The 23,518-nt window shown below is 44.1% G+C and overlaps 1 protein-coding gene across 2 annotated transcripts in view; it reads left to right on the top strand.

Annotated features, from left to right (window-relative positions):
• The window catches only part of CRB1 (crumbs cell polarity complex component 1), a 112,305-nt gene extending 98,371 nt beyond the window's left edge, over positions 1-13,934 (top strand). The window contains exon 12 of one of the 2 annotated variants that reach the window (XM_027806582.2): positions 10,259-13,934. In XM_027806582.2, the coding sequence (XP_027662383.1) occupies positions 10,259-10,387 (129 nt within the window). In that variant the 3' untranslated portion in view covers positions 10,388-13,934. Of the gene's footprint in view, positions 1-10,176 lie in introns of both variants that reach the window. The other variant, XM_027806581.2, reaches the window with a different exon arrangement.
• Positions 13,935-23,518: the final 9,584 nt, after the last annotated feature.

Here is a 23,518-nt window from a genome sequence, read left to right as displayed (position 1 = left end):
GGAAGCAAGAGATGGCTGCAATCGAAGTGCTGCACCCAACAAAGGCTAGCTGTTGACTTGATAACTTGTTGTCTGACAGTGTGAAACAGTCAAATAGCTACTTACTTCATCACCACTTGACAGCACAATATTAATGCTAGGTAGCAACACATGGCTGTTTTGTAGGCTCTTAGCACCAAACAGGGAGAGGAATTTCATGGAACAGTTTTAAGAGTGTAGGCCTAGCTTATTAGCAAAGAAGTAGGGATGGAAAGTGTCTGGCAATTACAAAATAAAACAGAAATCAGAACCCTGGCTCTGCTATACCGAGCACTGCTGACCCCTCTATTAGGCGCCACTGGACAGAGCTGTTCCATATTCTCATGGCAAGACTGACAGTTCCAGCACGGGCTGCACCAATTCGTATGGAGAACCAGGACCTGGGGGAGACAGACAACCCCGCTTCACGTTGTCACAGTCAGGGACCAGAGCCCACAGAAGGTGGCTGCATCTGGAGGTGATGCTAGTCTTTGATGGGGACCAAAAATTGGTGCTGTTCTCAGAAATAAAAGATCTACCACTAGCATCACTAATCAAGGAAGGGATCTTTAACCTTAACTGTTGTGTGCTGGAAAGTAGAGTTTTGATGAACCAGTTATATGCCCACAATTCAGAGTGTGTAACTCTATTAAAGTTATTCAAAAATGACCATACAAAACATGGGTGAATCATGCCTGGTGAAAACAACACGCGTGGAAACACATTAGTGAAGACAAACAACATACATACAGGTATGCACTTAGATAGGCTTTGTGCTTCCAGATTGCAAATACCTCAGCAAAATTTCTTTTTTCCCCCTGATACAGAAAAAAATGGAATCTAGAAGGAGAATGAGAGAGAAAATATGTGCAAAATTCAGAAAATGAGAAGTGTGCATTAGAAATGGTTTAGCTTCACCCTTGACATAGCTGCTGATAGCCTGATATCATTCCCTGCCCCGTTCTCTTATCAAAACACTGTCAGCCCCATCTTGACTGTTACAGCATCACCCTTCACATGCTGCTCTGCTCAACACCTATGCAATCAACGAAGAAAGCGGGTTTGAAATTAGTTCTTCTTACCGTTTTAACTATTCCACTCTGTCTACTGGAAGTCTTTTCACCATTTTCCTCAGGAACTGTCCCACCCTCATCTTCCGTGCTGTAACTTCTTGTCCTATTCTTCTCTTGCTTTTGCGTTTAACCTCCTGATCCCCTCCCATCCTCTCTCCCATGACAACTGGAGCGGACTTCCTCAAAAGTCCACCATGGTGTGTCCTTGCAAATCCCTCTTCAGGAGTCATTCCTACCACGGCAGCTGTGGGGATGCAATTAACACAACCTGGCTACATGCAGGGCAATGACAGAAAGTTACTGTTCTCAGTGATAGTCTTTTGATTTAAAATATCATCCTTTCCTTCCTGCAAGATGTTTGCCTGAAAAGGCTTTTATCCACCACCAAGATTTATTCATATCAAATCTGCTGTCTCAAAGCTGTAATGCAGTTATCCCCTATAGAGAAACACCACCTGATACACTGCGCCGTTATCCATGTACGAAAATAATTCTGTATGATACCCCAAAGCATTTCCCAAACTGGAAAGGGATGTTGCACCCCAGAGACTGACACCTTTACTAAAACATTTGTCTAGTCTACGCTTTAGCAGCTACGGGACACACTCCTCCTCAGCATAGTTTGCTGGATTTGCATCGGCTATAGGTTTTCCCTCTTATCCTTTCAGACTGCAGCAGATGGTGAAGTTCCTATACCAGAGTCTGTCGATAGAATTTTAAAAGGCACCTCATAACAACACATTGGAGCTGCACATCTAATCAGTGCTGCATCACCAAGAGGATCTTAAAAAGAGCTGGAGCACACTTACAAAATTAGCACTGGCAGTTGCTACAGAAATGCCATCAAGGAGTCTTCTCAAAGACCACAGTTTGATGGGAGCTTGCCTCCCAAACTGCCAGCCAAATCACTCCTCTGTGTACAACCAACATTCTGCTGTCTAAGAGAAAAGGCATTTAATACTCTGTCTTGTGAGATATTGATCCAGCAAAATATCCGATAGAGATTTCAAGGGGCTACTTCTGGCTTTTTGGGGTTCATGGCTCAGCTCACGTAAAGCACAGTGGCCAAAACCAGAAATATTACTTCTGCCTAAGGCAGAGCATCCCAGACCTACCACCTGTTTTCATGGCTGGACCACTTCCATTCAACTGTTGACGTAAGTTAGATATCAATACGACAAACAGTTAAAGAAAATACAGTTACTGAAAGTAGTCTGTTCTTTAAAGATTAATTCCTAAAAGCGAGTCTGTGAGTTTAGAAAGCTGCTCAGCCCAAGGGCTAATGCTGCCGATGGAAGGCCATCTGCACCGGGCATTCCTGCAGGCACTAGCAGTGAGGAGGGGGCAAACTGCTCTGATTTAAAGGCAGCACTGTTTCCAGGTAATCCAGGAATGGTCCTGCAGCTGAATGCGGGGAGGAGGAGGTCTGCGTATGCCAATCTGACTGGAAGATCAATAATGTGAATAACACCTTTGTTTAACTGGAAACCTGCTTTACAATTTAGTTGAAACACTTTAGAAAGCTCCATCTCCAATCTCCAGTTTCTTGCTTCACTATAATAAGAACAAACTTCCTCGTTAACTTCTGTAGTGTCATATCAGCGCAACTTCACGTGCCAGGAGGGAAGCTGTCAGAATTTCTTAATGAGGCACTTTCCTTGCAAGCCCAGCTAAATCCGAGACTTCAATCATCTCTGTCGTCTTCATTTTCTCACAAGACACCAGAGACTTAATTCTTCCTTGATAGCAAAGACTGCATTTTTCTGATCCATAACTGGTCAAGCCAGTTATCATTATAGCTGCTAAGACTAATTCCCTCTACATTGGTGCTTTGATTTAAAGAAGAACTGTCAGACAACTAAAAGTTGACATTTTCCAGGCAGGAATTCATTCAAACTGTCACATTTCAGCTAAGATAAATTATCCAAACCACATTTTATAAAAAACATATAATAGATAGAAGTGGTAGCAAATGTAATTTCTTCGGAGGCATAGAAAAAAATATTCAGATAGCAATATCCACCAAAAAATAGAGAAATAAAAAAAGATTACTTACAATCCTTATTCCTCAAGGTGAGCTGCCTATGTAAATATATATATTATACTGTGGATCTTCTGCACAGGTTGGAAGTAGACACCTCATTTTGTGTTGAGCGATGCCCACAGAGCATGTACAGCCCCCAGGGTCTCATTCAGGCCTCCAGCGGTGGGACCTGCAGATATCGGGAAAACGACTCAAAGGCTGATGGCAGAAATGGCAACGGCAATGATGAAAAGTCATTATCTACAGCTCTATATGTAGTATAGACAGATTTTCAGAGAACTGCAGACATAGGCGAGGGACCTGCCTTCTCCCAGTGGACACGGTGTCAGAGGGAGAAGTCCCCAAGATGTGGGGAGAGCAGCAACCACGCTCACGCTGGGGTGGCACCTGGCACACAGCGAGCAGCGCTGCCTGCGTCAGCACCAGACCCAAACATGACAAACCCAGCCTGAAGTGCAGCCACGGGCTGGCTGGTCTCAGGGAGAAGCAGCCACATCTCCAGGCCCCAGAGATCTTCACCAGGTGTTCAAGGCTCTGTGTCTGAATCTGGTCCTCCTACAAGCCAGTCTTGTTCTTATTCGCTAAGGAAGGAAAACTAGAGAGAAACGCTCCACCAGTCTTTCTAGGTCTGGGGTTTTTCCTTTTGCTTTCTGCTTCTCCGTTTCAGAGAATTCAAACGCTTTTCTTACCAGATAATTGTGAGGCTTGTTAGGCACAAGGTCTGAAGTACAGCAAGCATCACACCCTTCAGGAACAACATCCTTCACAGAGAGGGGCAACAAATGGCTGGGCAAAGTGACTGCCACAGAAAACACACTTCTGAAGCCCGCAGCACAAACTGGAGCTGTAAGGTGTGCAGGGGAAAAAGGAGCTGGTGGCCTGACTGGCAAGAAAAGGTGGAAAAACAGCTCAGGTGCAGCACAGCCTCCTCTGCTGCCACAGGCACCAAAGTAGGAAGGAATAAATTATTCTGCAAAAGGTGAGTGCCCACATGTGCAACAGCACAGAGCAGGAAACCAGGATAAAGCAATTAAAGGAAATAGGTGATATGCATGGAATCTGGAAAGTAGTTTGCATTTCCAGTGGCCTGTGCAGTGTTTGGCTCAGTGGGAGATGAATCTGTTCTCTTTAAATGAGTCTAAAATGATTAGGTGTTCAACTCGGCAGCCCAACACCGAGGTCAGTATGGCTCTCAGGACCCGACGGCTGGCATTTGGCACAAGCAGAGTAGCTACTTTTTACAGATGATGCGAGGGAGAGCCATAGGTATTTGCTTGTGAAAGTAAAAAAAAAAAAAAATCATGGAAAAAGGGGCTTCATGTGCTGCTCAGTCAAGGTACTTTTATTGGAACAAAGTCAATCTATAGATTTATGGCCACTTTACTGCTGTTGAAAATAAACTCTAGTCCCACAAGCTGGGGTTATCAATGCATCTCATTATAACAGATTTGTGCATGACTGACCGGATTTCTTCTTGAACTACTGGGATTCTTATTTGAATTCAGCCTGTAACAGAAAAAAAGTCCCATAAGATGGTTGTAAATCCTCAATGAAATAAACTCAGCGTATCTATGGGCTTTTTAATCGAGTTGATGGCTTTTCTTCGGCTGCTCAGTGTTATCCCTATATGCCCCCAAATCTTTCAAAGTAATTCTGACATGGATTAGGACCACGCAAACCAATTGTCCCTCATTACTATAGCAAATGGTTTTGATTTTGAGGCAGTAAATCTGGATGGTGTGGATCAGATGTTCTTACCATGAATGAAGTGATAACCTTGTGAGTGGTGTCAGGACTCGGGATCTGGGGACTTTGCCGCCAAAAGCCTTAGTGCACACAAGCAGCTGCAGCATTCCTAGACAGCCCAGCATGTGGCAGAGAAGGGAATTCTCCGGGGTTTGGCAATCCTTGTGTTCTAAAGCTTGTGCTGATGTCTCTGTCTTGCGAAGCATCTAGAATCAGGCACGATTCTATGCGAGGGCCGACATGAAGGCTGATTAGCTCCTAATCCCCAGCAGCGGAGGCAGGCTTCTCCTTTCGGGGCGCGGTGTGCCTTTCACACCCCGAAGGCACCCCCTGATCCACGCCACACTTTCACATCAAAGCTTGTGCCTGGGTGGCAGCGTCCCAAGGAATCTCACGCTACTTCTCCCGCACCTTCAGTGACTTCTCCGCCTGCACTGCAGCTCACTCTTCGCTCTCCCCGATCTGGCTCAGCCTTTGGTGCCTGTGACCATAATTCTCATCCCCTGCGTCAACATCAGGCAGCACTAGATCAGAGAAGCCATGCTGATGTAAAACACACAGAAGGAAGAGGTCCTGTGCTTTTTGCTGGCTCCCTTGTGCTGTGCCACTTGCCTTTCACATTTGGCACACATGGAAACACTCATCTACAGTAAATCTCTAGTGTTCCCCTCTCAATAAAATAACTGTTTGAAAGACAGCTTGTTTAAAGGTAAGCATACCTATACTAGATTGATAAATGCTGCCGAGCTTTGACTCGTGAAGAGGGCCCTCCTCATCCAGGCTGTTCACCTACAGAGCCAGCCAAGGAACCAAGGCACAACAATCAATCTATTTCAATAACCAAATGAAAAGCAAAACCCAGCTTTACTATGCAGTATCACTCTATCTAATCTAAACATTTAAAATCATATTTAGTTAATAAGATTAAAAAAAAACTAAAAAATTAATCTACTTTGAAATGGACCCACCAGCAAAAAGCCAGACTTTGTTTAAAAAAGAAGACAAAAAAAGATTTTCTGCATTTCCTCCTGTCTTTGCAGATGAAGCTATTCACTACATGAAAATTAAATACAAGAATATTTTCTTTTTCTTCCCCTTTTTTTTAATTTCGCCAAAACAACTTTGTCTTGCTCTAGCTGACATCCAAAGACATATAAACAAAACATGCTACATAAAATATCTTGGGGAGAAGCAAATTGGCCTTCTAACATTAGCAGACTTCCATTTTGTCGGTATTACCATGACACATGACATCATCTTGCCATCAGCATCCATTACCATTAGGGATACAGCTTCTACTGACAGCTACTGTATATTAGGGGCAGGGGAATCCCCAACTGTTCTGTCACTGACCACCTTGTAAACAGGCTCGTCAGATAACTCAGGTTGGAAGAGCCCTCAGGAGGTCTCCCAGTCCAACCTCCTGCTCAAAGTGTGATGAGAATCTCTGAGGCATTGCTGGTATCGCCAGTCAGTATATGAACCCTTCTTCAGTTACCCTACATGTATTTAGTTACTCACAAGCAGTGCTGAAGTGTAGCTGCCATTGCCATCTGGTATTTATTAGCAGGAATTATTTCTGAAGGACTATTGCAGCGTATGGGGCTCTCACAGGCTTCCTGGGCAACAAAGGTCTTAGCAATGTCTTAACCAGCAAAGGTTAGCAAAAAAAACCCAGGAACTTGTTTTTCTTCATAGATTTCCAGCTGTCCTTTGGCTTTTTTGGTTTGCCCTGAGGCAAAGGTTTGTCTTGCTTTGTCCTTTGCTTTCCGGAGCTTTCCCATTCTGCTTTTGAAGCTCTAGGCCACAGAACACCCCTTGCGTGGAGCTCTGCCACGGCTTTGTGACAAATGCACCAAAAAATTGCACGCTCGCCACAAGCGGCCACCTCCCCAGCAGCCAGCTCATAACCAGGTCTTAACAAGCCAGCAGGGGAAGGGCGCAGCAGCTTGCGTGGTGTGAACAGTAAAGCGATGCCGCAGAGCGGTGGTCCATCGCGACACCAGCTGGGCATTGCCCACTGTCCAGCCCACGGACACAGCCACGGGTGGCCCACCAGGCTGCCAACGTTGGGATGAGCAGCTACACGTATGGGCAGTCCCGTGGCAGTCAGGGTGGCTCTGAGCTTCAAAACATCGTCGAGGTCCACAGCCTAGATCCAGCTATGGTGGAAGAAACAGGCAAGGACTTACCAGAAGAGCCTGAAGCAGTGAGTGGGGCTTTTACATTCAAACTGCTATTTGTAAGCCTACTCCCTACCGTTCCACAAGATGCACAGGAGGGTCAGTAGCAGAAAACCTCTTTTCCCCACTGTCTCAGCAGCACTATGTTTCTAAAAATGCTGCTCAGTCCTCTTGCTTTTCAGGATCACCATCCATCATCACCATCGAATAGTGCAATGAACAGACTGAGATGATGGGGGACAGAACTTTTCAGATTTGTTTTTTTTTTTTTTTAATCAGATCAGCCGGTTGATTTTCCAAATTAATTTAACAGTTCAGCCATTAATTACTAAAGAAGGAGTTGATTTTGATGGGACCAGACTGCAGAGCCTTCTGGCAACTCTTGTTATCAGTTCAGTGCTACTGCTAAGGGGGTTACCTATATTGTAAGCTTGAGCAGCGATCTGTGGGCTGATCAACCAGGGGACAGCACTTGAATGGTAGATTTTTTAAAATTTTTTTTTTAGCAATAGAATCCACCCAAAAAGATGATATAAAGGCCTTTTCTTTTCGTATTTAGAAATCAGAAACAACATAAACACAGAAATAAAGTTAGCTTATGTATCTGATCATGGTAAAACCCCCAACTCTTTAGGTTTTAATCGGTGGGGTAACTTTTTTTACATACTGGCTCAAGAGGAAGTCTTTTGTCCAACATAGATACAGGTAATAAGGGGAATTTTAAGTAGTTTTTTCAAGTTCAAGTCACTGGCTGACCAAGCAAAATCCAATGAATGAACAAAAGTTATGGAACAGAAACAAGAATTGGAACAAAATGGGTAGTGGACTGCTATGGTGTGCTGTGGGTAAGGTTTCTGCAACAAGTAACTATTGCAGAAGAAAAAAATGCCCTTTTTATGATGACTTCCACTTGAGAATGATATGTGTTTAGATACGTGACTGCATCTTAACAACTTACAGGAGTTTTTTCTCCCCAGTTCCTTTGCATAAAACTTTTCTTTAAGAAATAAAATGAATTTGAAGGATATCATAAATGAAAATGTCTCCATAGGTACAGACATACTTACAACACGAATGGAAGGAGCATGGACTGGAAAATAGGAGAGTATGTTCAGAAATTTCACATACCAGGGACCAGGCAACACCACCATTTCCTATGGTAGTGAATGTCTTTCACATATGTCCTGTTCAACCCTAGGATCAAAGTTAGACTATCTTGGTCCTCAGTTTCCCTGATAATGAAACAGATTATGAGATATAAACAGAGCAGATAATGAAAATAAAAGACAGCTTCTGAGAATAAAAATTCCATTAAAAATTTGCAGCCTCTCTGAGACAAGAAGAACAAAATTCATATAGTCTAACACAATACAGAGAAAAACTAAGATCTCAAATATAACTGTAACACCATCTAAAGATTCAATGACCATCCCACACCAACAGAATTTAATAGACGGACATGTTTCATGCCACCTTGTTTTAGGGATGGAATCATGTGGCCTGTCACCTGCACAAGTCTATTTCAATTGGAAAAAAATGTTTTTTAAAATCGTAGGAACCATATATTTAACCGTCAAGAACAGAGGAAAATATCCTAGCCAGGCAATGCATCCCCTAGAGAGAATCCCTGAGCCAACCTTGCTTTTATTATTATAGTAGGACCTTTTATATCAGTGTGGAGGTGGAGAGAGGAGAGAAGGAGGGTTGGTTTAACATTTCCCCTCTGGCGTTGCTGTTCAAAGGCATGAGTCCAAGCAACGTACACACAGCAACAGCATCCACTTACACTACACCCATCACTGAATGCAGAGTCGTCATCGTTCTCGGGGCTGTAATTGCACTTCCTTAGAAATGCCAAGTAAGCAGGTCACTAAAATATCCTGTATCATGCAGTGCCTAACCGGGAAATGGGCTTTGACCTGCTGTTTTCTGTTTCTTAATATTTGGGGATTTGAAAGTTCAGCCTCAAGCACACATTCATCTGTGGCAGTTCAGCTGTCACTCATAATACCAATCAAAAGATGATGGATGGCAGAACCTGCCCAGAAGTTCAATCCCTGCTAGGGTCATCCTGTCCGTACTGGCCACTTTTCCACACTAACCACATCGTTTCATTGGCTTACCTCACCATAAGCATTTTTTACACATAAAAACACATATGTAGATGTGTATAAAATGTTCATCTACCAACTTTAAAATTTCTCTGGTCTAAAGTTTTTCAGCTGGCAGATTTGTTTATGCACACTGTGTCTTCTGACATTATGTTTCCCACTGCCACATGAAAACAGGAAAAAAAAATAAAAATCAGAGTATCCTTACGTTCATCCTGTACTGTAACACTTGTGTTTCTGTAGATGAAGCTACAAAGCCTGTATGTAGAAGAAGAGCTGGATGAATTTTAAATGGATGAATATTTTAAAATATATTTGTGAAAATATACTGATTAAGTTTTCCCTGAATAGATTTCAGTTGCACTTTTGTGCAGCCTCTGTACACTTATTTCATGCAAACATGTTGATAGGAAAATTTACTGGCAGGAATGCCTGTAGAAATGGTACATTTTACAAAAACATTTACAGTAAGCACATTTTCTATATATAAGTACAACTATTCACATAAACTTGACTCCTCCAGCAAGAGAAACAGAAATGTGACTGAATACATACCCAGTCGAAACAGCTCGTGTTTAACTTGCAGTAGCAAAGACTAGCAATAGCATGCTCACAGCCAAACTAGGGATAATGAATTATTATTAAAGAGATTAAACAAATAATTGCAGAATTGCCACTACAGTCTGCAGACATATTAACTCACAGGCTATTTTCAAACAGGAAGGAAACTGTCAAATGAAATGGGTCATTATGTGAAATTCATCCAGCTCAGCCTTGTGGATTAAATATCCGGCACCACGTGCACAATTTTCTGAAGGTTCCAAAGACCAGAATCTGGAAGGGCTGATGTACTTCCCTACCAGTGAACGGTTCCTCGGCAGTAGCTCATCTATGCAAAACCCTGTCCATAGAATGGTTTGTGTTTTCCTTCCATGGTAGCTCAAGTGTGTCTCAGTATTCTTTCACCATAAATTATATTGCGATTATTTCAATCCTTCCAGTTGACAACTGACTTGATCTCGAACATATTCACCTCCATTGGCTCAGTAATGCTGGCCTTGTTATTGATCCTCTTCTTGGCAGTTGTGGTTTCAGTCATCACTGCCAATAAATGGGCGACTCAAGGGACCTACAGCCCCAGCCGGCAGGAGAAGGAGGGATCCCGGGTGGAGATGTGGAACATGGTGCAGCCACCGCCGATGGAAAGACTGATTTAGAAGAAAGCACTCCTCCATCCTGGAAGATGGCTGAAAGGAGACAGTGTACATATGTTAGATATATTAATTTCTGTTCTGATACCAGGAATACTTGTTAGAAAGATTACAATGACTTTGGGCTTTCAATATTTTCACTGTTTTTCTTTTAAATTCAGCAACACTAAAATTCTCTTAGCATTTAAGTGAACGAATGCCATTCATCATCGCTTTGGGCCAACCTGTCCAAGGACAACTTTATTTGCACGGCAAACTCCAGCCTTGATAACCAGCAGTAGGCATCACAGAGAGTAGTGACTCCTGGGATATATGTAAGTGCCTGTCTCGGATGCAACATGAATAACAGCTTCTCATTTGGGCTTTCTTTTGACTGTCTAGCAACCACTGCTGCAGAAGATGATGCAGGCAAATCAAATAAGCCTGTACAATAAAGACATTGCAATTCTGTTATCAAAGGGTTTAGTACTAGAGCTGTGTCTCAGCATATCTACTTTCCTCTGTTAATCAGGGATTAAAAGCAAGCTGTGCAAAAACTCTCCAAAATAAATTCTTCAGACTTGACTGGTTTTCTTTCCTCCAGTTCTCGCATTTTACCTGCTGCCCCTCCACCTTCCACTGAAAAGAATTTCAGTTTCCACAAAAGCACGTATTTATCTGAGTACGAAAGAATATACATATATATATATTGCCTAAGATATCCAGTGGGCACAATCTGACCTCTTAGGATACAGGGAATCTAAACATCCTAAACAAATTCTGTGCATCCACACTACTGCTGTTTTCTTATTACAATATTACCTGACGGTCCATTTTTGAAAACCATTGCTTCTTACATTGCAAACATTTATCAGCTGCCAAAAAGCACACTCAAAAAAGTTTCCTAAAGCTCATGGAAAATACCAAGAAAGAGGCAGAAGTGGCCTACAGGTAAAGCACTGGCTTGGAAATAATTACAACAGACTTTGTGCTTCTCCTGGAGCTCAGACTTCTCATATAATCATGGGCAAATAAATTTTTATGCCTCAGTTTTCCTCTCTTAAAACAGGGATAATCCCATTTAACTACCTCATAAACCTCAGCAGAAAAAGGATCACAACTGTTGAAAAAGAAACAAACACATAAAATGTAATGGAATAACAGGAGAAGTTTGGAAGAAATCCTGTAATGAAACAGACATTTGAAAATCTTCAAGAGATTTAATGATCATTCTTATAGTAGTAAAGGATGTGCCAAAAATACACCCAGGTCAAAGGGGTTTCTTGAAATGTAGAGGCAAATTTTAGCAGTAACTCATCCAGTTAATTTTCACATGTAGTCAAGAAATTAAAGCAGAAACATTGCTCCCACACAAACTGAATGCACAATAAAGAGGCAACCGAGTGGAAAGTCCATGATGGCATTTTTCTTCCTGCAGTTCCACTTACATGTTCCCACAGCTGTGAGACACTCCAGATAGATGCATCAAACCCCAGATGGTTCTTCCAGGAGTTGCATAATAGAGCACACACACGCAGTATCCAAGAGTTTAACTCATCTTTTTAATTAATGATCAATTCATAATTCATTTTGAATGAACCCCTTAAGGGATTACTGAAGATCAGTGTCACTCATTTATTTTTGTATTAGATGATTAGCAGTAACTATGATAGGAAGCACATTTTGGATTTTTTGCAGTCCTCACCAATATCTTTCAAAACAAGGCACTACAGAAAATGTAAGTGGATGGCAGGATTCAAACTGAGTTAAAAGAGCAGAATGTAGTCACAGCGAAAATGCACAACAGATTTTATTCCAGCCCAATTTACAGCTTCGGTACTGACGCTTATTATTGTGAAAGCAATCGCTGTCGTACAGCTGCAGTGTAAATCCAGAGAATTCAAATGGCAACTAAGGAAATAATGGAAAAATAAGTTACCAGGAATATGATGGGAGATAAGACATAGCAGAGATTCAGGGTAGATATTTTCAAATCATGTCATTATGTAATACAGAAGTAATAGGTTTTAATTGAAACTCTTGGTTTAGCCCAGTATTTGCCCTGTGAGACACTGCTAAGGCATAATAAAGAATACCATAAGGTTTGTTAGGTGTGATCGTTTCTAGAAAGTTACATAAACATTGGAAAAAAGAAGAAATTGGCTCAAAGAGTGCACAGTTTGAGGTAGCAAATGTTTAGCAAATGAGATAGCAAAGAACAGCACATGAGGACGAGAGACCACAAGTGAAGCAGGAGTGATTTGTGCAGGTTCTTGCATGCAGTGCTTTAACCTCGGCCAAAAAAGCTGTGAGACCCCCAAAAGCAAGGCCATCGCTGCCTAGAAAGTGGCAAAGCAGGCAAGGACACAGGAATCTGTGATAACAAGAGGGTGGGCAATAAATCAATGGAGAAGAAGAGCTGTCAGGCTGCAGGCTGGGGAGGGTTTGAGGACAGAGAACTCTTGAAAACCAGGGCGAATCTAGAAGCACAAACTGGGCACAAGCAGGAGCAGCAGCAGCATTGAACTAGTAAAGCAGATGCAAAGAAGATGCTTCCACACCTGCTTTGTGTTCTTGGATTTCTGGTCAATGAGCTAAAAGGAGCAATAAAATTGACGGAGATCGCAATGAATAGCAGAGATGGAGAAAGAAAACCAGAAATTAGTTCATAGCAGAAACAGCAGTAGAATGGCTATAATAAGGATCCAGCTTTGATGTTTGCCCTTCTTTAAGCAGCAGGTTGGACTAGATGACATCAGCAGGTCCCTTCCAGTCTGAATTATTACATGATTCAAAGAACAAGGACAAAAGAAAGCAAGCAGCTGAAGATAGAGGCAGTTTGCATGCAGAACTAGAAGGAAAGCATTATTGTTAATGGTGAGAGACAGAGCAAGCCAGTGCCTGGAAAGGAATTCTGCTCTCAGTGGTTTGACCTGGATGAAACTGGGGGGGCAGTAGAAGACCGGTCTCTACAGAGGTAATAAAATACCCGAGAAAGTGTTGCCACACAGAGAATCTATAGGGCTGAGCAAGATACCCAGGACCATGTGCAGGGGAAGGAGAGGCAGAGCAGATGAAAGCCTGTAAATTTTCATGCAGACCAAAGACAGCTCTGGAAGAATATGCACCTAAAGAATTAAAAAGACACCCATAAAAGCACAACAAAGGGAAGATCTCACAGTGGGGTATGAGTGTGGCTTGTGGAAGGTAAGTCAAGGAGACAGAAGGCAGGGGAAAAACCTTTAAACTAGGATTAAACTGTGATTGCTGTCAGTCTCAGTGGAGAGGAAAGGATAAAAATAAGAGAAATGTGAAATGGCAGAAATTCGTGCAGAAGTGAGAGAAGAAAAGGAAATGAAAGTGGATGGCACTTGAGGAAGGTGGAGGCAAAAGCTGGACTGCAGCAAGGGGAAGTTGGGCTTTCAGAGCAGCGAGGCCATAGGAAAAGGAGGGAGGAGGATGGTGAGTCAGGAGTGAGAATTACCTACCAAAGCAGATCTGTGTAAGACGAGTTAGAGGGAGCACGTTTTGTTGCAAGTAGGGAGAAAATGTGGACTATTCAAAACTCTATTTACTGGACTATTCAAAACTCTATTTACGATCTTATAAGAAGGAAATAAGAAAAAGCCCAAAAGGCAAAAATGTCTGTTCTAAATACACTTTCCGAAAAGCTGAATTAACAAATCAATATCCAAAGAAGCAGGGAGGCAGATGCTGCAGCTGGAAAAGCTCAACAGCAGCCTGCAGAAGCACAAAAAGTCCCAAAGCCGCCACTATATTACCAAGCTATAGTGATGGTGGAATGCATGCTTAGGAAGGCTGACCCTTCTGGGCATATCTCAACCAGGGACAACAGCTAAAACAAAAGAGAATACATTACAAACAGCGTCTAATACCATCTTTGCTGAAATTTAAACCACAGATTAAGACTGATATAGCAGATTTCAAGCTATTTACTGCTTCTCAGCCCAGGGGTATAATAAAATGCATATAGAAGCACAGACATTCAGGGAGGAGCAATAACATCTAAGAGTTGTGGAGACCATTTGTGCTGCTATAAGGAAAAAAATAATCAAGATTAGCTTCGTGTTTCCCAAAAAGTACTCATAACCTCTGTTAATATGGAGGTGTCTCCACGCAGAAGACTTACCCTATTTCAAAATTACGTTTGTTGTATCTATCTTGTTATTTGCCTCAAAAGCTGGAAGTAAAATAATTTATTCATGATCACTTGCAACCTGCCCATTGAAGAAAGAAACGCACAATGTACTTCCAAACCTTAAACATTTAAACTTTCTCTCCATGTCTAACAGCCTTCTACAAAGAAAGAGAAGGTGCTAAGTTAGAGCACATGCTCTGCAGCAAATCCCTCTGAAGATACTCAGAAGCAGGGGAAGGATGAAGCAAGATTTTTCCTTTCACAGTCCATTCCCTTTTCCTTTGGAAAGGTGACACAGCCTGTGAAACGGTGAGGTGTACCTTCAGAGTCCCAGGAACATTTACACTAGGCAGAACACAAATGTTGCAGCTGGAATTTGGCCAGCTCAACATGATCACAGTGTATCACTGCATTATGTGCCTTCTCCATTTTATGTAAAATTAACTGTTCCTTCTCTGTACATACATAGTATGTTTGTAGTTTAGCTGGTGTATTCATATTACTATCTTGCTGTGTACACAATCAAAATGACCAATAAATAAGGACTATTTTGAGCCACATGCAACCTACATTTTGGGGTTTTTATGGGATTATTTCATCATGCAATTACAAAGGAAATTATCCCCGGGCAAGAACTATATTTGCAGTTTAAAAAGTAAAATTTGCCATTTGGAATCAAGTGATCAAGAAACATTTTCCACACTTGGAAACGAGATGAATGTGCTTTGTGCTGTGGTCGGGGCTGCCAGCATCTGACTACAGCCACTTGTCCTGCGACCATCAAAGGGACGTGCTTTGTGCCAGGACCCAAGGTGGCATGAATCCATACAGCTTCACTGGAGCTAATTTATACAAGTTGAGAATCAAACGCTCTGTTTGTTAAATTACTGCTGTCATTCCAGCACTGTGGATGCGTGCAGGCAGAAAAATGGCAGAGCAGTAAGAATTTTCTTCGCTTAATGTAAGTCCCATTTTCACAAGGGGCTTTCTGCTCACTTCAGAAGTTTCTGTGTTACTTTTAAAGATCAACAATCTCAGAAACTAAGAGTCCTGTTGTCCCAAAGGTGTCAGCTCTTTGTAACCAAACGGGTTCCCTCAGAGGACTGCAGCTATAGCGATGCTTGCAGTGATGCTGCAAGCTCCCCCAGCCCGGCTGGCGGTGGCTGCAACCCCAGACACCTCCGGATAAGACACTACTGCTGCTGCCCTCCCCCCCAGGCGCCTTCCCCGAGCAAGGCCAGCCCTGCCCCCGCGGCCGTCCTAGCAGCTGGCTCCCCCGAGCAGCACACAGCCTTCGCCAGGCACCGCTCCGAAGGAACCGCTGGCAACAGTAAGATGATGCCTTGCGACAAGGGACACCAGCCCGTTCTGCCTCACTTCCCAGACTCCACAGTCTCTCTTTCCCAGCTGAGATTTGCCATTCCCACACCTCTGTCCTCTGGCCCCCTTAGAAGGGGCACCTGGGCTCCCCCCCCAGCCCCCTAAAGGACTGTCACGAAGGTAAGCAGGTCGCTACAAGTTCTCCTAGCAAGAACAGCTCATTTTGCAGAAGTGATGCAACTAGGACAGTAGGCAACCACAACCTGTTGAGGGAGAAGTTACGTCCTCCACTTGTCGGCATGTAACCAGGCAAAGCCAGCACAGCTGCTCTGCACCCTGAGCAGGGCGCTTGGAACACCTGCCAAATAATCACAGGGTACAACCTGGTGAATCCAAATACACCACATCGAGGAATTACTCTTATCTCCTCTTTTCATAAGCGTGCATCAGCCACTATTGCCCCATCACATATTCCCTGGGAGGAACTCTGTTCCAGGGGCTAGGTTAGGTATCATCATTTGTTTTAAAGTAACTGTCCATTTTTTTTGGTTTTCAGAAGTTTAAATAAAAGTTTATTTATTCTTCGAAAGCACAAGTGGTGCGAAGACTATTTCACTGCTCAAATCAGTAGCACCTTCTAAGCCTGCACCTCAGGAACATAACAAAATCCACGAAACTCCTGCTTTGCCATTACTTTAGTAACTGGGTGCTGACCTCACTCTCCCAAGCAATTGACATGGATCATCATTGTGGGTTTTAAACAGAAAACATCGCTTTCCTGTGTTCTCTGGAAGATGGCCACCACCAGCACCAAGGGTTTGTGTTCAAAATGCTGCAAGGAAGCTCAAGAACCCTCACTTGTTCAGCAATATACGATTATCTTTCCAGTTTGGTACAACTGAGTGATTTGAAACGTTGCTAGTATATGGCTTGCAGCTCTGACACCACACTAGTTTTCCAGCCATGAGAAGCCATTCTCAGCAGATGGGGGGAGTCCTTTCCCTTCCAAGGTCCCCAAAACTCATGCCCCCTGACCCCTGAGGAAGCAAGAAAGCATCTGGCCCATCCAGCTTTCTGGTCAATGAGAAGCTAAGCCACAATTTATTATCATTGTCTCTGCCTGAAGTCTCGCTGGCGATTATCATTCAAACATACTAATTAAAAATAAACTTCATATCAATTACAGTATTAAGAACATAGTTGATAATCTTTTTTCAATGGCCATAATAAATAAATAAAGTCCCGCAGCAGAAAGCTTGTCTGCAGGTAAGAGACAGCTAAGGTTTTTTTCCAGCCAAAAATTTCTGTACTATGTTTTATTTAACATAAGCTCCGAGTCTCCTGCAAATCTCACTGCAGGACAAACCTTACACGTGTAATGTCACATAACGTCAGGAATCACGGATCAGAGGATTCTGGCCAAGTTCCTTCTCCTGTGCTATTCAATCACCTCTCAGCTAAAGAAAGCTGACACCCCTGAAAACAATTCAAAAAAAGAGCATCAGATTAGATGTTGTAAGTCAATAAACTTGAACAGCAAGTAGCTGACAACACTAGAATTTTGCCTATTGCGATACGTCACAGTTGAATGAATGGATGGGGCTTTCATGCCCTAGTGAGGCATGCTCAGGCTTCAAACTACTGGCATGTGTCAAGATGCTGCAAAACCTAACATTTATAAAAGATGCACCTGGTGTATATTTACCAGGAGCAGAGTAATGTCTCGTTTAAATTGCACACATGAATTTGATGTGGAGAGCGGGCGATACCCTATGCCTCACAGTAAAAGCATGTTTTAACCTAAACTCCTCCATCTATAATGCATGCCACGAGGTGCAGAAACCTCTTGCACATCGAAAAGCCAGAGTATAAATTATGAATCAAGGCACAGGTGGAGTCCTGAAGGCAAAAGAGAGTTCTCAGTTCAGCGGTGTTTTTTCTAGTTTAGGTTCCTTCAAGTGACATTTATGGGATGAAAATGTATTGAAGATTTTATATTGTAACTGATTTAAGCAGCTTTGTTATATTTTGATTCAGTTTCACAAAAGTCACTTTTAATTTCTGGTTTTATCAGGCTGCAATTTTTCTTTCCACAAAATCATTTGGCAAAGCAATTACATTTACCAGCAATTAATCTAATGTTGTCAAACGCCGGCAAGACTGATGTGTCCAAACCATGACTTAAAATCCTCTTTTTTGATCAGAGAAAAGCTACACAGGCCTTCATCTGGTTTCATGGTCTTCCTGGCACTGCTTAAAGCCTGACATTTTTTTCAGCTCCATATTGCGTATGACCTTTCAGATTTCACCTGCAGTTTCAGCACAAGCGCAATTTTCATTGGCATGTATTGTAATAACCAGCGACGACAAAAATGTGTGTTTCCAATTTAAACCCACTTCGTTTCATTTGGCACCTGCACTGAACTTTACTTGGCAGTAGAAATTCCTAAACAGCGACAGCAGCGTGGGCACCGGCGCAGCGAGAGGGAACTGAGAGGGCCGGCTCGGCGTGCCCGTCTGAATCAGCTGTGACCATGTGGGCTGCCAGCCCTGTCACCGGTACCGCAGCACGCTCACGGCGTGCAAGTAGTGTCCGTGTAGGGCAGCCTTGGCTTCAATTGGTGCTCTCTGCCCCACCGAATAAATAACTCTGTCTCCCACGCAGCTAGTGCAAGGTATTAACAGAATGTCAGGTGCTGGCCCTGAGTAATTTCACAATCTTTAGGCAGATGAGAAAAGCATAAGCCTGCAGGGAAGATGTGTGGGGTGTTTCCACCTGTTTTTGCTCCAAGTGTGAAACAGCCTGAACAATTAAACGCAGCTCTAGCTGCTCCTAAGAGTCCCCTGAGCAAGCAGGCAGGGGATGCCCAAGCAACATGCTATGCGCATCTGGTGGTGACAGGGCACCCTGGCTGTGCCACAGCTGCCCCGAGGCCAGCCAGGAGCCCAGGCCCTATTCTGGAGTAAGAAGCACAAGGCTGCCCTTTCCGGCTGCCCGCGAACACTGTTCCAGGCCTTGGAAGCAGCGACCAAGGGATCCGCCGAAGGGCTCACTGGCTCCGGCCCAGCGGCAGAGCACAGCAGCGTCCCAGCGGAGCGGGGCCGCTCTCTCCCCCTCGCCTCAGGGACCCCAGCACCTCCAGAGATGCAGGTACACCCTTGGGCACACCGTGACATCGAGTGAGGGTTGTTGAGAGTAAACCAGCCAGGTGACACTTCTTAAACGGACAGAACGCCAGCACCCGGCAGAACGCGCCCAGCACCCGCGTGATCCCGGTCGGAGGGTCCGTGGCAGCAGCGCAGGCACCATGATCCCACTGCCCAGGAGCAGGAGGCCTTGGCCGGTTTTCACGTGAGGGGAGCCTGATAGAGAAGGTGCAGATCAACCTCTCGGGGGTGGCCCAGCGCTGGCACAAGCATTAAACCAGCCCAAGAAAAGGCCGTTCCAGTTCAAAACTGGGGGTAACAGCAACCACTGGCCAGAAAATATGCAGCTGTGCTGAAGACCTGCACGGACTAGATCAGCCCATGTTTGTCACTCAGTCTTGGGATCTATTTTTCTCGTGTAGCCTGCCCAAGATGTAGAAATCGTTTGTCAAGTTTTCTGACATTGGGGAGAAAAGAAGGGGGAAAAACCAATTACACAAGTAGTGGTCTGTTGACATTTAAAATGAGACAATGATGAGCATAAAAAAAGGTTAAAAAAATCCTGGGCCAGCAACCCAAAGGACCAAAGACAAATCACAAAACAGGATGCAACTAATTAGGCTGAAATGCCAACAATGTTCAGTATATCGTTCAAAGTAACCGCAGTGTCAGACTGCTACCGTGACCCCCAGTTCGAATATGCCAAGGGGAAATGTAGAAAAGGACTGAATCAGATAAGTTAAATACAAATATTTTAAAGTGACATTTTAATTTCTACCTCACCATTTTAACATTTTCAAAACCGTTAAAAAAGCATGTCGCTTATTCTCAGAGCAGGCCAAATGTCAGATGTTTGTATGTATTATTCAGCTGAACATTTTAAGTACATAATCCTTCTCATTGCTAAACAGGTGGTATTATATTAACACATTATTTTCTTAAAAGGAACAGTGAATAGAAAACTGCTGATACTACGAAATGACATATTACTGGATGCCGAGGCAGGGCTAGTACGGAATGGAACAAAGGTCTGCAGGGAGGATGGGGGGAGCAGGTAGCCACGACTTTCTGCTGTATCTACGACTTCTAAAGCACATTTCAAGGCGCTGGGACCCAGAGCCTCAGAAGTCATCCACCACAATTTAGAGTCACCAATGCTAAACCACTCTTTCAAAAAACTGGACTCCATAAGTTTTAAGATGAGCACGTCAAGGCTAAAACCTGGGAGTCAAACATGGAGTTTAATATTTGTATTTTGAATGGTCCAGGCTGAGAAAAAACACCTCTGCCCATCTTGAACACACAGAAGTATTCCTCTTAATCATTTAAGAAGTGTCTTAAGATAAATCAAATGAAGCGATTTCATACCAGGATAAAAACCACTCACCTTGGCATGTATAGTTGGGATAGTCGTAGAACTACACGTACCTGAAAACAAGCCTCGGTAGGCAAATGGATCTTGTGTAAGCTCTGCATGGCAGAGTACGTCTTTACAGTCTCTCATCCACAATACTGAGTATTTTGCAGGATTTAACAAATCGCAAAGGAAAAGGTCTGCAACCAAGTCTGATAGTTTCTTTGTAGCCCATGTTGTACCTTTCTTCTTCAGTGTTGTGTGATGGGTTTCGTTGCTGTTTTGTTCCCCATATTTCAGTGACAATTATTTGAGGGAAGTAGAGCTGAAAAAAGAAAATTAGCGGAGCAGTACACCATCAGGAACCTGGCCCTTCAACTTTGTGGAGGAGTGCGGACTATGCAGCCACAGAAAGGAAATTATATACGGCCCATCGCATATTCCAAATGTGCTTCCCAGACTCTGCTTTTAGAACTAGTACTTGTTTATGTTTCATACAGAATTTGTAACAGGATTGACAGCCTCCAAGGTTTTGAAGCTTAAGAAGCTGCTAGCATTTTTTCTGACTGATGAAAATCTGCAGACATACTCTGCTCTATCTGGATACCAGCAAACCCACAACAGCACTTCAGGCATTGCTTAGGGGTTTTGTTGTTGTTATTGTTGTTATTGCTTGTCACATCAAATAAAAATCTAAATCCATGAATTTCATAAAGTTACTTTTCATTTTGTGAATGTGAGGTTAACACACAGTGAGCTCTGGAAAGAAAATGAAATGGTTTGTCCATCATTCAGGTATGGCTGCAGTTGCACTGTGTAAAAGTACCTCGCAAAAGCAATAGTCTCAGCCGCTCTTGAAGTGCAAACAACTCAGAAGCTACTAATGAATAGGAGCATTTATGATTTTTCCTGCTAAACAAGCCCCCAACAAGACACTGCTTGGAGTTGCATTTTTCCCCTCAAACGCCACAACTCTCAATACATGTGCCAGTTTTCAGACTCGGGGTGCCACCACACGACTGGTACACCAAACTCCTCCAAAATCATTCTTCACAGACACTTGGTATAGTTGTATCGACATGAACCGAGTCCTGCTGTACCATCTATGTAAAATTTGCCAACCCAACTTAGACCAACTTGTCTAATTTGCTCTATTTTTTTTCAATCCTTTCCCATGGTTTGAAAGAACTTACCGAACTGCAACATCTGCAGAAAACCCGTTGCAACCACGCTCCCAGGGCCCTGAGATAAGAAACTGCGGGAAGGAGGCAAACAGAACCTGAAAGACTTGATCTTCATACTTTCTCGCTCCTTCTGCAAAACCTAAAGGCTTCTACATTTTTATAACTTCCTCCATTGGCTCATAATGTGTACCTATGACAAGAAGTTCATTGTCACAGCTGTCTTTTTAATAGCTGGATAAATGCGGGCGCATCTACTGGTAAAACGAAGAGGTGACCAAGATGTGCAATGATTAACCCAGCAGTGAAGATCCTTGTGCTACCGGTCTGCACAGCTTCTATCTCTTGTAAGCTAGTAGAAGCCTAATAGCAAGCATTAAAATCATACCCTCCGTCTTTTCTGTGAACATAATTTGTAATTTTTTCATCAGTTGTGGATTAAGTATATCAGTATCGAAAACACAGCCTCTATGGTTTGCCTGCATATCAAAATGCTTTTAATTGAGAAGAATGAATTACAGATCATAGTGCATAGTCATTTAATGTAAAATTGTAACTGAATTATAGTTATACACTTGCATAAAATGACTCAGCAGAGCAACCGCATTAAAAAGGAGCCGTATCTGATGATTTAATGTTATTGTCTTACGTTTGTACTGGGTTTGTGGGGCAAGGTTTTGGTAGCAGGGGGCTACAGGGGTGGCTTCTGATAGAAGATTTCCCCATGTCCACGGACCCAATGCCAACGGGCACCAAGACAGACCCGCCGCTGGCCGAGGCCGAGCCCAGCAGTGACGGTGGCAGCGCATCGGGGACAACATATTTAAGAAGGGGAAAAAAACCCTGTGCAACAGCAATTGCAGCCAGAGAAAACAGAATGAGGCTGTGCGAGAGCAACGAGCCTGCAGCCCCCTGGTCACTGCAGGAGGGGCAGGAGGGGCTCCAGGCGCCGGAGCAGAGATTCCCCCCCAGCCCGTGCTGAAGCCCACGGCGAGGCCGGCTGTGCCCCCAGCCCGTGGGGGTTAACGTGGAGCAGATCCCACCTGCAGCCCGTGGGAGACCCCACACCGGGGCAGGGGGATGCCCAAAGGAGGCTGTGACCTGTGGGCAGCCCAGGCTGGAGCAGGCTCCTGCAGGGACCTGTGACCCCGCGGGGGACCCACGCTGGAGCAGGGTGTGAGGAGCTGCAGCCCGTGGGAAGGACTCACCTTGGAGCAGTTCATGGAGAGCTGTCTCCCGTGGGGCGACCCCACGCTGGAGCAGGGGAGGAGTGTGAGGAGCCTCCCCTGGGGAGGAAGGAGCGGCGGAGACAATGTCTGATGAACTGACCGCAGCCCCCATTCCCCGTCCCCCTGTGCCGCTGGGGGGGGGAGCGAGAGAAATCGGGAATTAAGTTAAGCCTGGGACGAAGAAGAAGGGAGGGGTGGGGGGAAGGTGTTTTTTAAGATTTGGTTTTATTTCTCATTATCCTACTCTGATTTCATTGGCAATAAATTAAACTGCTGTTTCCCCAGGTCGAGTCTGTTTTGCCTGTGACAGTAATGATCTCTCCCTCCCTGTTCTCATCTCAAGCCACCAGCCTTCCATCACACTCTCTCCCCCCTGCCCAGCTGAGGAGGGGAGTGACAGTGACAGGGTGGCTGTGGTGGGCACCGGGCACCCAGCCGGGGTCAACACATTATTTAGCCTGCCCTAACGCACGAATAAACCACATCTGCACCTTCATTCCTGATGACCACTGAAGTCAAGAGGCGCCTGGCTCTCCAGTCCCTGCCAGCAGCCATGGGGAATGAAGGCTGGTCACCACCCCGCCAGCAGCCGACAGAGCCACGCAGCCCAGCAGTGCCACCAGGCGCAGCAGGGGCTGCAGTCAGGGTGCCAGGAAGGGGAGCAGGGGTGTCCAGGCCAGGCTTGCCCGCTGGGGTTGAGAAGGTGAGGTCCCAGCTGCTCTCAGGTCAGCAGCCTGACCCTTCAGGCAGATCCCATTACAGG

The sequence above is a fragment of the Falco cherrug genome, chromosome 12 (assembly GCF_023634085.1).
Source record: "Falco cherrug isolate bFalChe1 chromosome 12, bFalChe1.pri, whole genome shotgun sequence".
NCBI classification, from domain to species: Eukaryota; Metazoa; Chordata; class Aves; order Falconiformes; family Falconidae; genus Falco; species Falco cherrug.
This window is presented reverse-complemented; position numbering and strand designations above follow the sequence as displayed.